We start from the raw sequence: 14,158 nt of genomic DNA on the forward strand, positions 1-14,158 counted from the left end.
ATACTTTTCAATCTTTTATTGCTCCATGAACCTTCTCTAAGTGTGTTCTAAGATAAGCTAGACGAGCAGCTTGGAACTCGCAATGCTCGCACTGAAAAGGTCGAGAATGATCCTTTTCTCTATGTTTCCTCAGTATATGCGGACGGTTTGAGACAAAATCACATTTATTGCAGAAATATTGTTTATGTTGAGAGGATTTGTGCTTCTTTAAATGATACAATGTACTGCCGGCAAAATCACAGATATCACATGGAAAAGCAGGACTGTGCTTTGTTTTCTTGTGCACCTTCAGATGTGAGGAATGGTTGCAAGTGTAATCACATTCATCACACAGCAGTCTTACAACACCCTCGTGTTTAGTCTGAATGTGAACTTTTAAATTGTACATTTTCGTCGCAGAATATGTACACTGATCACATTGAAACCGAACACCGTCATGTTTAATAGCTTTATGCTCCTTGAGAAGATATTTCAGGGGAGAAAAATAATCACATTTATCACACTGAAATCTTAAATCTGTCAGATGTTTAATTCTTTTATGTACTCGTAAACTATGCTGACTTTTGGATACATGTTCACACTTATCACAGGAATATCTTGCTTCGCTTGAGTCATGGACGGACTTCATGTGTTTTACTAGATAACTCTCACCAGTCGTGGTAAACTTACATCGAGTACATTTAATTCGTTTAGGTGCATGCACATTCTTGATATGCTGCTTTAAATGACTGGTTCTTGACGCCACATACTCACATTTATCACAGGGATATTGTTTCCCTAGATGTACAAAATTATAATGTATTCTCCAGGTTGAATAGGTTTTAAACACTTCATCGCATTCTTTACATGGAAAACTGGAATTGTTAATTTCATCCTGAGCAAATGTAAAATCTAGATTGTTTTCATCATTTTCGTCTTCAGTTTTACCATAATCTGGTGTATCCACGTTTATAGAATTAAGTCTGATGAAATTTGAGTTCTCATATCTATAATCAATAACCTCTAAATCAGCATCTTCGCCAACATCTCTGTCCTCTAAGTCTTTACCATTGTCATTTTTTCCGTTCTTATTTTCTTTATTTTTATCACATTTTTCTAAATCTGTCCGCTCTAAATCGTCCGTTCTATCAAAATCTATTGTGTCATCGTCTTTGCCAGAATTCTCCCTAGGCTCCATTTCCCGCCATTTTCTTACTTTTCCCTCAATTTCTGTTTTATTTAATAGAATCAATGCGTTGTTGCTACTTTTCAACAAATTGTTAGATTTCATAAATTCCAACAGAACTGTTGCCTTTGTCCCGCACAATCCGAGTTTAAATCTTAAAAACAGAATAAATCTTTCTTCATTTTCCGCGCTTAAATTAATATTTTCCCCGCGACCTAGACTGTCTGCTAATCTGTAGACGAGAGCTTTCTGCTTCCAGGAGGAAATATCCCGAGGTTCTAAACTTGAAGTTTTTTCGTAGACCATCTTGACAAGGTTACTTGAGCAAGGAATTAATTCTCGGGCACTGCAGGGCCCACACACAAATCTTTCTGAAAAAACAATAACATTTAAATATTAAGAATAGTAAGTTGTTAAAAAAGTGATCAGAAAAAGAAAAATACAATAAAGTATTTTTTACTCAAATGACAAAATTTTGGTATTGTCTAATGCCCGATTTGTTAGACTCTTATTGACAGAACTGATCTAGGATCCAAATCCATTTAAAACAAAAACGGAGCTAGTATATCCGGATCCATTTTACAGGACGGATCCAGGATCCGGAACCATTTGTTACGGGAAGGATTTAGGATCCGCATCCATTTTCACAGACTTAAATGCGTTGCCTACCCCTAGCATTTTTAGTTCACGATTACGTTAGGAAACGTCAGAGTACTGATTTTCCTCTTTCCAAGACATTCATTTAAAAAGACTCTTCCTCCAAATTTTCAATTATAAAAGTAAATTTATAAAAAAGTAAATATAATATTAGCATGGCAAATTATCATAATATCGAATATTTATTATTGCTTAATGTACACCTTTATTGAAGAAATCTGAATAAACTTCTTCCTGATCTAGTTCATAACAGCTCCCGTGATACAAGAAACCACATCTAAAATTCATTCATAACCAAAATTAAGATTAAATAAAATTAAAAGGTATAAATAAGGTAAAAGGAATGATCAATTTCAGGGGTTATATTATTCAGAACTACCCCCCCCCCCAGTGCGAGAAGTCATGTTTGAAGATGAAAAATTGGACATCCATAAGCAATTTTTTTCATTCTTTTTGCAAGTATAACCAATAATTCATTGGGTTTCCCCTAAAAATAATCTATTTCCCCGATTCATCGAATAAAACCCTTTAAAAACGTCAGTTCTACGAAATTATATAAACTGATGGAGAAAAATGTTGAAAATGGTTATTCGGGAAAATATAAAAAAGTATAGCTTTCCAAATTTTTAGTAAAAATGAATTATTAAATAAACTTCTCTGTGAAATAACGTTCATATGATTGTTTTTGATATTAACTAAGACAACTTTTTATTTTCAGGATATTGTACTTCTTGTTTTAAATATTCTTGCCGGATTCCGACCACAGGAGATCCAAGAGGAATTAATTTAATCTTTTGACAAAAGTTACAGATTACTGCTTGATCCCAAAATTCACACCTCAAAAGTTTTGACCTTTGTTTCCCCTCCTAGATTTAAATCAGTTCTTTAATCTTTTATTTGATAATTACCTCCAGCATTCAAGATTATTTTCAGAATCTGGGAATATGCCTTCACAATGACAATTAAACAATATATCACACTTCTTAGTGGAGGTGTCAGGGCCCACAGATCCAACCAGGGAGGTTTCAGGGCCCACATCAGAAAATCTGCAGCAAGCTAGGTACTCGGCCATTTTCCTGAATCAAAATGAAATTTTAAAAATATTGCTAAAAGACTTAGATATTATCAAATAAGGACATATTGAATGGAACTGTAAACGTGATTTCAAGTGACCCTCCATTTAAAGATGGGTTTGTCCGATCCACAACAGAACCATTGAAACCTTTGTATGATAAAAATTACGATAACGTCGGCTTTTCAGCTTGAAAATCGTATACCGGGACGGACACGGCAAGTTTTTGTAAATTTGATCATCCAAAACCCTTCCCTGGGGTCACGTGAGGTCCCACAAAAATTTGGGCCCAATCGGTTCAGCCGTTTAGACGTTTATTGGATATAAATAAACAAACACCAACCCAGACAAAGTAGAAATATAGATTATAGATAGATCGAAGATGAACAAACCAATCACTTTTAAATTATTTTTTTGAAAATATTGTTCTTTTGAATTGCATGATCACTATAGTTCTATCATCTAAATTACTTTTAATTAAATTGTAATCAGGCATTTTTTAGGCCGGACCAACAAATATATAGACCAGGAACGCCCAACTCAGATATACACAAATTCTGTACTGTACACTGTGGGAGGAATGTAAACAAATCCAGTGCCCCCACAGCAGTTGAAGAGAAAGGATTAAACACTGATAAACAGAGTGATGTTACAGTCAAAAACAAAAGAAACTAGTTAATTTATTAAGTTAGTGCGGATACAAATTATTTATTTAAATATGATTTCTGGGTTTCAGATCAATATGGAAAATTTATTCATGCTCAGTGAGATTTGTTCAACTATAAAGGAGAAGCAAGGTAAAAAGATTCCCACTTATCCTTGTTTCCGAGGTTTAACTTTCTTTTAAAATGTAAAACCTTTCATCTCAATGTTTAAATCCTTCCTCCCAAGGTTTAAATCCTTCCTCCCGAGGTTTACATCCTTCCTCCCAAGGTTTAAATCCTACCACCCATGATTTACATCCTTCCTCCCAAGATCTACATCCTTCCTCCCAGGGTTTACAACCTTCCTCCCAAGGTTTACATCCTTCCTTCCAAGGTTTACATCCTTCCTCCCAAGATTTACATCCTTCCTCCCAAGGTTTAAACCCTTCCTGCCGATGTTTGTATCCTTCCCCCCACCCCTGAATTCTTTGTTTTGATTGCCTCCCACTGCAGTACACAAAATTGACGCATTAGATATGGCGGTTCCTGGTCTATATATTTCTTGGGCCGGACGATGCGGCCACAAATCTAAAAATCATAAGGGAAAAATCAATTGACAGAATTGACATGACCCTGGCCTCTTAATAACAGAAATATTAATTGATGGGTTGTAAAGAGAAAAAATTATAATTGAGGGTTTTCCATGTATCATGAACAGGAATTAAATTGATTATAAGCGCTAAGTATCAGTATCTGAAGTTCAAGGAATTTCTAAAGTTTGTTGTGATTCAAAAAATTAGCGCAAATTAAAAGTTTGCGCCGCGTAAGTGTTTAAACTTCAAGGAAGACGATTTTTCCTTATCCCATTATTTAGATGCTTTATACTAATGTCCGATTGAACTAACATACATTTGCACTAAAGTCAGCTAATCAGAAACAAGTTTGTATGACGATTTAACAATAGTGCAAATTAACACAAATCGAGCTTTACTGTGTTCAATTGGACTGTAAAGTTTTATTTTCCCGCCAGGAATTTTCACGCCATATTTAGTACAAATGCTCTATAGTGCAATATTGATCTAGAATACTTAAAATATTTGTTAAAACAAATTAATTTTTTTTGGTAATTAATTAGTGCAATTGAACGTCAGTGCAAATAAAAATTTCCAACAAAAAATTTGTTTAAACAGACTAATGTTTTTTCTGTAAATATTAGTGCAATTGATCCTGCATTAGTGCAATAAGGAACATTTTTAACAAAAATTTGTAGAACCGATCTAATGATTTTTTTTCTTAAATAATCATAATTTTTGGGCATAATGGTGAAACTTTAGATTTAATTTTGATTGAACATTTTTTGTTCAATTTGCAATAAAATATGTTCATTTGTACTAATTCTAGCTAAGGTAAATGTGCAAATGATGAAAGTATAGATTTTAGTTTGGTTGAACATTTTTTTGTTAATTTTTCTAAAATAAGTTCAATTGCACGAATTATAATTTATGGGCAAAATGGTAAAATTTAAGATTTTAGTTCGATTAAACTAACTTTTGTTCATTAGCACTAAAATAGGTTCATTTTTTATAACTTTGTTTTTGCCCACACTTTTAGCTTTATGTACAATTAAAGATTTTTTGTTCATTCCCACTAAAATATCTTCAATGGAGCTATAATTGAGAAAATTAGCCTAATTCCGATCATTTCCGCTAGAATTTAAAAAGATAGTTCTCCACTTCCTCAAGAAATCTTCCACGCGGATTTTAGTTTGATTCAACAATTAAGTGTTCATTCGCACTATATAGTGCGAATAAACGTACTAATCCAAATAAACGTTAATACGAATGTACATTTGTCTGATCAATTTCATTAGTGCAAACGTTATTTCACCAGTAACTATTAAGAAATTTTAAAAAATTGTTTTTATTTGACTATTTGATGACTGATTCAACAAGTTGATAGTTAAAATCATAATCATTTACAATATAACTTACAGGGAATTAACGGGAATTATACTTTACCATTGGGAACCCGCGGTTAAGTTATAACTATGTATGAAACTTATACATGTGTACCTTATCAAGTTATCAATGCATTCATAATCATACTTCATGGTGAATTTTATTATTGACTTGCTATAAAATGATAAAAGAAATCGTCGTTTTATTTTTGCTTTGCTGAAAACTTATTATATCTAGAAATAACCATTGAACTTAAATTTTCTCTGTATATCTCGAACCTTCTTGATAAAGAGAAAATTTCTGTTTAAAAACTCTATAGCACTGAGAACCAAAATAATAGTGATTTAAATATAGATAATATTATTTTGTTTCTTCTTTTTAGCTAAACCATTTAATGGCATAACATGTTCATCTACATATCATGCATATTTTAGTTTAAAATTTTGGTAAAATATTAGTGTAAAATTTTAAACAGAGTTTACTATTTTTGATAAAGTTGACAAATTCATGTTGATCTTTAAATCTTTTCAGATACCAATCTCAGACGGAAACAGCGCAGCTTTTTAAATTCTTAACTAAAAGATGTCCAAATAAACATGCGGAGTTGATAGACGACTTTTATTTTTAATTATTGATTAATGACATAAAGTTGATTAAAAAAAAGATTGAAAGTCTAATGTGGTTTCCAAATGTGGTCAACCTCCTTTGTATCTTAAAAATTGACTAAGTTATTAAGCATTTAAACCGTTATGTTGATTTTTGATAAACTTGAATCTGGACAAATTTCTTGTTATCCAGTTGTTAATTTTAAGGTAAAAAAAGGGTAGACCACATTTTCGAAATCACGAGACTATGGTAGTTTTCGGTGTAAAATGTTTGACTGGGATATTACAAAATATATTAACGAAATAATCCTGCATGGAATAAAGACGATATAGAAGTCGTCAATAAATTGCCATGCTTATTGGGAACCCTGTACTTGTTTTAAAAAAAAATCATTTATTTGACTGAAAAGTTAGAAATCATTAATTTGACTGAAAAGTTAGAATGCAGGCAGTGGTAAACAAAAACTTGGAAAAATTATGAAGCTTCAAGCACAACTTAAATTCAAGTCAATAAATGAAAAAATGTAAAAGCCAAGTATTTGGTTTTGGAAATCGATTTGCTGGACGTGAGAAAGAGTTGGGGAGCCTGGCAGACGTAGCATGAGGATCGGAGACGATTTTGATTGGCTAGAAGTTGGCTTGGAGACCACTCTGCGAATCAAGACGCTCTGGAGGTCAGTTTGCGGGGCTCTGCACCCCCTCCCTTGTGTAACTCAACCATTTTTCATTTGCTTTGCGCCCTTTCACACTATTGTGAACACCCTCTTCAAAATTTCAGGGTAAAATTTTAGTCGGTATACACTTAACAGTCGGGTCTTTAAAATTGTGGAATAGGAAGACGACTTAAGCAATCTTATGTTAATTTAATGTTAACAAAAAAATTTCAATTTAATTGAGATTCAACCTGTTTAGTGAAAAAGGTGTGTACAATTTGCACAATTGCTGTATTAATCATAAATCCTGCAGAACTCGATTTTAGAAAGTAAAATTTTCTTCCTATTCCATAGTTGGCCCACTTTAGTCAATTCCTTTCAGTGTTTGATGCATATTTCCCAACACATGGTTGAATTCCAAATCTGCTCAGTTTTGTATGATACAGTGATTACAACGAATATTTAAAGCATGATGCAGGGATGTATTCTGGGGTCGGGAGGAGGAACACCTTAAATTAGGGAAACTATTATTTTCGATGTGAGCCCTCAAATAAAGAATGCTAAGGTGTACTACGGGCCTGCCCGTATCCTGGATTACAATCCTGATTTGTTTACTTAATTACTAATATGATAGATACCTGGTACGCATATATCTGGTAACTTGAGATGAGTCCTTGATCTTTTATGTTGAGGTTCATGTTCCAACTTAACCGCACACCCTGAGCTCCTTTAGTAATTTTAAGTATTGGTCTTGGAGGTAGATTCTGCAAGTGAGGATTTGGGGAGTTTGGAAGCAGAGGTACTGGGTGCCTGGGTTCTGGAACTGTATTTCTGACAATAACAACTGTTTGCGGATGTCCAGGTAAAGGTCGGTCAATCTTAGAAGCTACAGCTACATGGGCAGAAGGAGCAGGGCTTTCATCATCAGACAGATCAACTATCTCAGGTTGGGGTGCTGGAGTAATTTTGGGAGACAGGTTGACTTTGGCTTTAACGTTAGCTGACTGGGGTTTGTTGATATTTGGTTCATGGATTTTTACTCCCGGATTAATTGTTTGTACTGCAATTTTAAGTTTGGGATGAGAAGCTCCAGCAGCATGCTTTACAATCATTGGTCTTGAGTCCTCAGGTAGAGCGGGTCTCTTAAGTTGTGGCCTAGCTTGTTCTTGTCCAGGCATCACTTGTAGTCCTACACTTCTTGTTATACGCTTTACAGTTTTTTTACTACTTGTATTGGTTCTTGATTCAATCAAATACCTTCGGACAACACTTGAAAGATCTTTAATCTGCTTTTTAAGTGTTTCAGTTTGCTGCTTCCAAAATGCTATGTCACCCTTACATTTGTCATCTCTACTTTTTAACTCAGCAATCTTGGCTTCATGATTAAACAATCTAGTAACCTGTTCCAGAGAAAACTCTTCCAATTTCTCTCGAGATAGTTTTTTAACTATCTTCTTTAAATCATTTGGGACTTGAGAATCCCCACTTGCTAGTTTCCTGTCAACTTTCCTCTTTTTTGAAACAGCATCAACATCTACAGTTTCAGTTGTTCTCTTTTTAGATCTTCTTGTATTTAACAATATTCTAAAATAGTTTTTAAATAATTTTTTCTTCTATTTAACAAAAAATGAATGAATGTATTTAAAAAATCATCTTTAAACATTTACTAAATACCTGCAATCACTTTCATTGCAATCTATGGTGGTAGTTTCAAGTATCGCATCCGCTGCTTCTTTCTGTGTTGTTTCTTCTTGGTTAAGCATTAATTCCTTGGTAACAGCTTTACTTGGGGGCATTACATTGTCCTATTAACCAGCAAATATTACGATTTGTATAGCCCACAGTTTAGTTCTAAGATCTTATTTGAGATATACAAATAAAAAATTGTAAGTGTTATTTCTTATTCAGTGTGCCTTTAATCCCCCCCCCCCCACCCCACTTCTTAAAAATAGAAATTTTCCGAGACTGTCCAATGTCCATCTATCAACTCATGACATAACCTGGAACAGTATAATCCCAAGAGGTTGCTATGTTTCAGAAGAAGCTGCAGAGGGGTGTATAATTTCTTGGAAAATCAATATTCCCCCCTCCCCCTTTAATTATTAATAATTCTCTTTCCCAAGAAGTTGGGAATATGTTTGCACAGATTGGCCAAAAAAAATTAGGATTTTTTCACTGAAATGGGGAAAATAACTGATTTTCTGAGGATAATAAATAAATTTCTAGGTAAAAGTGTAAGAAAGGGTGATGACCTTGGCCTTTATCTTTAACAATCATTTCCCATAAAAATACTTCCCTGGAAGAAGGGGTGGGAGAATTGGAGGGAGATTTACAAGATTAAAGGCCAAAAAAAGTATTTGCTGTTTCCTCATCTTCCTCTTCCATCTCTACATCTGATTCATTATCATCAACTGCCTCAAGGCAAATCTCATTATGTATCTCTGGACTAGGTTGAGGTACAGGACCATCCTTAGACTGAGGTTTGTCAGTAAATCCTTCAGCATAGCTTTTCTCATGAGGAAAAGTTGAGTCAGATTTTTCCTAAGTAAAAGAATTCAACTAACTTATTTACGGTAGTGTTCATTACTATACTTTGCACAATGCACACACAGATTTTTATGCTATAAAAATAAATACATATTATAATATATGGAACATTCTTTTTTCAACAAAAATATATATTTATTAAATAATGAAAACAGGTTACAAACATTAATAAATCAGCTGTGATATTGCACATGAGCCTGATAGTTGTATGATCCAAACCTGCCAAAGGATTTACTTGTCTAGTGTTAACTCATACCAGACCGTCTAGGGTACCTAGTATGAGGTTGACCAAGAGCATTTTATTCAGCAAAATTATGAGGGGCGGGCTGAACCTATGAGGTTGTAGAGGCAATTATCTCCCTTTATAGATTTATATCTGCAAAAGCACTCTTCCTGAAAAAAATCTAAATAATTTGTATGTTTTTAGCTGGTCTTTAATTGAAAACAAACTATTGTTATCAAAATCAATAAATTTTATTAAAAGTAATCATATTCTCTACTTACCATACACCCTATAGACCTCAAGCTATGACAAAAGTATTCTCTCCCAAGAAAACTTTGGAACCAAATAGGATTACATATTTTTAATTCAGCCATTTCATTTAAAAGAATAGAAAGACAGGACAAGAGAGGTAGCATTTTTTTGTAAAATTTTAGTTCATAGTAACTCTTTTGAGTATTCCTTTTTGTCATATCCATAATAAGCTGAGCATAATTAGCAAAGAGAAAAAAACAGTTAAAATTCATTAATTTTTTAGAAAAATATTATATACAATGATCCTACATTTAATGACTAATACTAAATTTTACCAAAAAAGAAAACTTTTCCATTTAAATCAGGGTTCTTGCAAAAAAAAATATTTACTAAGAAAAAGAACAATAATTACCTGTCTTTTGTTGAATCTTGAAACTGCAGAAAATTGACATGTTTTAACTTTTCACAAATGAATTTTTTGTCAAATCGCATGTGTATGATATATGTTATACATCAATAGCTCTATATCAAATGATCAATAGCTCCAAATGATAAATAAAAGACTGGGTTTGTCATTTGATATGAGGGCAACCCACCAGATTGGAAACATCTACTTCTAAAGAATTTTTTTAACAAAATCATCAGGAGCACAGGGGGTGTTGGAGGCGAAGAGTTTGTATTATGTAAATGGAGATGTGGACTGTCAATACTACAATGCATAATTAAAGATGTAAAAAACAATTACTTATTCTTAATAGGTAGGTTTGAGGGTAAACTTACATTTAACTTATGCTCTTAATGTTAATACACGGACAGCCGTAGTACGTTTGAATTTCCGAGCGGGGTCAACCTTTCCGGTCCTAGTTTGTACTGTATCGCCCGAACATAGGGTAAATAAAGAAGACACTCAATAGTACTAGCCAGTGCAACAAGGTTGACGCGTTCAGACTTTAGGTTGAATTTACTTTTACTGAAGACTGAAGAGTCAGAGGTGCGTGAATAACATAAAAAAATATTTCTGTGTGTGCACTGAGCATAACAAACAAATATTTATAAAACACTACTGTGAGAAATCATTTTTCAAGTACTGGTTAATTTATTATGCAATTCTGAATCAATCTTAGCCCCCTTTCGTTTTCTTTTCATTTTTATATTCAGTTTAAAGCCAACCTATCCCTAACATCTTTTCCTGCCTATTAAACTTAGTTAATCTTACCTAACACTTGGTAAAAATGCCAATATCTAATAAGAAAATCTGCTACTGACTGTACCTGGAAATTAACCTTTTCGCCACCAATCTTTTTCTCTAATTCTTCTGTATCCATTTGATCCATCTCTGACTCTAAGTCTGTTAGAACCATCTCTTTATCCTTTTCAATGCTTTTTTCTAACTCTTCTTCAATGCTTCTTACTTTCTTCAGTTCTTCAGTTGATTCAGAATGGATACTCACATCTTTAAGGGCTTCTTCAGGGTTTTCATTTTCTTTGTTGCTTGAAGGCAAGGAACTGATATCTTTAACACAATTTGTCTCAGAACTTTGAACCTGGTTGAAGAAACTCTTTTCTCGGAACTTGTCTAAAAATATCAGGTCCATTATTGTTCTAAAAAATGATTAGATGTCCACAGGGTTTCATTTCACAGTTAAAATAAAAAAGAATTCTTCAACTTTGTGTAAATTCTCAGTCTTTAACTTGCTCTTTACAGGGAGAAATGGAAAACCTGAACAATTTAAGCTACAAGTTTTTAATTTTCTTGGAAAAGTAAAAAATTATTTTTTATCATTTTCACAAAATAAAATATTTTTTAAGTAAGTGGTTTTTTTGTTCATTATATAGAAAAACAAAAATACAAAATTAAGAGATTGGGAAGCAAAATATTTAAAATCTCAACAAAAGAGGTTATGAGAATATTTCCCTCCAATTCTAAAAGAAGGAAAAGGAAAGAAAAGCTTCATATTATCTGTTAACATTATCCTAAAAGAAAAAATAACTGAAAGAAAGAGGAAACCTTGAGATTGGAGAGGAGAGGCAACATCCATTTTCGTAACACAGAATATTCTCTGGTTTGACTTAACAGGTGAAAAATCAGTTTTCTGAAAAATAAATGTAAGAAATTTTTTTCAAAAGAACAGGAGAATTTGTTCACATCTCCTTGTTTTTATTAGCAGACAACACATTTCTTATAGAAAGTTGTGTTAAGTCAACATTAAAACAAAACAAAATTAAAAATTACGAAAGAAAATATTTTTTAAGAAATGGGAAAGAGGAGGTTTACATTTGACCATTATTCATAAACTAATTTGAATATTCCCCGAGCCCAATACTCATTCTTTTCTCACAGCGTTTAGATTTGTCCAAGTAACATATCAATTAAAAATTGTTATGAAAATTGTTCAGCATTTTTTTGGGCATATTGTATTATATCAAGCAAAACAACTTTTAAGCATATTTGCCCTTATCACAGCACATCACATGCAACTATAGGGCTGTGCATAAATGCTCCATTCCATGCAAATTTGCTTGCACATTCTGTGGAATTCCATATTTTAGCGTTAAATATGCCTTAAAATTTATATGTTAATTAACAATATTTAACGTTAATTAACATTAAATGTAATGTTGAAAAACCATAATCCAGCTATCCACATTGCTTAAGCAGGGTAAACGCATATCATTTTGACTCCAATGACACAATTACAACAAAAATCTGCGGAACTACATATTTCAAATTTATTGTAAATATCTAACTTTTCTAAAGAAAATGTTTTATAACCCAGCTCTAAGTAAATATATCATGAATTTGTGGATATGTGATTATTTTATTTCAGGCATAAAAATTGGTAAAAAACTCAGTTTGAGTAATCACCTTAAACACTATTTAAATTATTTGTGAAATATCTTTCAGATATGGAATTATTGCGTTTTCCTTAAGTTTTTGAAAAAGTGAAATTTTTAAAAGAATTTAAGTTTTATTTTTTTACCATTAAAATTGGGTAAAATTGCGCTGTATTTGCGCTCTGTTTTGGATGTTTAAAGAATTTTAGAATAAGGTGTCCATAAGAGTTTGAGTGTGTGCATCCATGTATATTTAACTTGTTTGACATAAAAATTTTAAAAAAAGTAAGAAAGTTTGGATTCAATTTTCTTTCTAAAAGTTTATCATTTAGAAGTCAAGATTTGGGTTTAAAAATTATTTTTACTTGTTAAGAAAAAAATAATTTCATTAAAAAATGCACTGAATTCTCTTGTGAAGTTTAAAAATCTTTTATGACTGTTTAAGAATCTAACATCCTTCAGCTCTATGTAAAATTGTGTTCTCTGTTACAGGAAACAGTTAAGAAAGAGAACCGGATGGTGTGGGGGGGGGGGCTAAGTGCATGCATCCTTTCACTTTAAGTGAAATCTAAACATTGATAATTGATAAATTACAAAGAAAAATTACTGAATTATGGTACTAGAATATAGCCAGGTAACAAAAGTGAGAAATTTCCCAAGATTCTCCAATTGTGATGACTTTCTTTGAAGAATTTCCAAGGAATTTCTCGAGAATCATTTCCCATAAATGATTCCTCAGAAATTCTCGAAAAATTCCCCAGAATTGGTCCCAAAAATGAGAGATTTTGGGGGGATCACAGTTTCAAGAATTCCTGAGAAATTCTTCAGAATTTTTCCCCATTGAAATTCCTCAGAATTTCTCCGGAAATTCCTGAGAAATTTTTAGGACTTGGTCACCAAGTTTACAGATTTTTAGGGGAATTACATAGGAGAATTAGTTTTGAGAAATTCCTGGGAATTTCTCTGGAATTTCACCCCAAGAAAGTCCTGAGAATTTCTCCGGAATACTTCTCCGGAAATTTTTGAGAAATTCTTAGGACTTGGTCACCAAGTTTACGGATTTTAAGGGGATTTAAATAAAAGAATAAGTTTTGAGATATTCTGAGAATTTCTCTGGAATTTTTCTCAAGAAATTTTGGGTATAATGGAATTATATGACTACAGAGAGACACTACTTGGGGACGCCAACTAGAGAGGGAGTGGGGGGGGGGTTTGACTCCGGGGCATCAGCTGATTTGGAGAGGCGGGGGATAGACAAAACTAAGATTTTCTCAAATGCCCCGTTTTCTTAAAATTCTCGGAAATATGTAAGACATGTGGCTGCAGCGCTCGGCCCCCTAGCCTGTCCTAGCCACAGCGCTCAGTCTAGAAAGTGTCTTAACTTAACCTAATCCATGGCCCCAGCGCTTGGCCCCCTAGCCTGTCCTAGCCGCAGCGCTCCGCCCAGAAAGTGTCTTAACCAAACCTAACCTTAAATAATAAAAAAATAAATAATGATAAAGGGGATGGTGGAGTTGGCACATTTGATGAAGGGGGGGGGGGGCCCT

The 14,158-nt window shown here is 33.2% G+C and overlaps 2 protein-coding genes across 2 annotated transcripts in view; both read right to left on the bottom strand.

Moving 5' to 3' along the window:
* Positions 1-7: 7 nt before the first annotated feature.
* Positions 8-1,177, bottom strand: LOC111703796 (zinc finger protein 836-like). The gene has a single exon (XM_023475860.1). It carries the CDS (start codon positions 1,175-1,177, stop codon positions 8-10), a length of 1,170 nt encoding a protein of 389 aa, XP_023331628.1.
* Positions 1,178-2,014: 837 nt separating this feature from the next.
* Positions 2,015-14,158, bottom strand: part of LOC111703797 (uncharacterized) — a 20,563-nt gene continuing 8,419 nt past the window's right edge. The window contains exons 3-10 of the mRNA XM_023475861.1: positions 11,785-11,869; positions 11,048-11,352; positions 9,122-9,295; positions 8,429-8,559; positions 7,393-8,338; positions 7,208-7,263; positions 2,731-2,898; positions 2,015-2,099 (exon numbers count right to left, since the gene is read on the bottom strand). Coding sequence (XP_023331629.1) covers positions 2,015-2,099; positions 2,731-2,898; positions 7,208-7,263; positions 7,393-8,338; positions 8,429-8,559; positions 9,122-9,295; positions 11,048-11,352; positions 11,785-11,815 — 1,896 coding nt within the window. The 5' untranslated portion in view covers positions 11,816-11,869. The remainder of the gene's footprint in view (positions 2,100-2,730; positions 2,899-7,207; positions 7,264-7,392; positions 8,339-8,428; positions 8,560-9,121; positions 9,296-11,047; positions 11,353-11,784; positions 11,870-14,158) is intronic.

Source organism: Eurytemora carolleeae, unplaced genomic scaffold, assembly GCF_000591075.1.
Source record: "Eurytemora carolleeae unplaced genomic scaffold, Eaff_2.0 scaffold114, whole genome shotgun sequence".
In the NCBI taxonomy this organism is placed as follows: Eukaryota; Metazoa; Arthropoda; class Copepoda; order Calanoida; family Temoridae; genus Eurytemora; species Eurytemora carolleeae.

What these genes read in the sequence shown, in the direction of transcription:
- LOC111703796 (XM_023475860.1), bottom strand. Translation starts at nt 1,177, where the DNA reads ATGGAGCCTAGGGAGAATTCTGGCAAAGACGATGACACAATAGATTTT.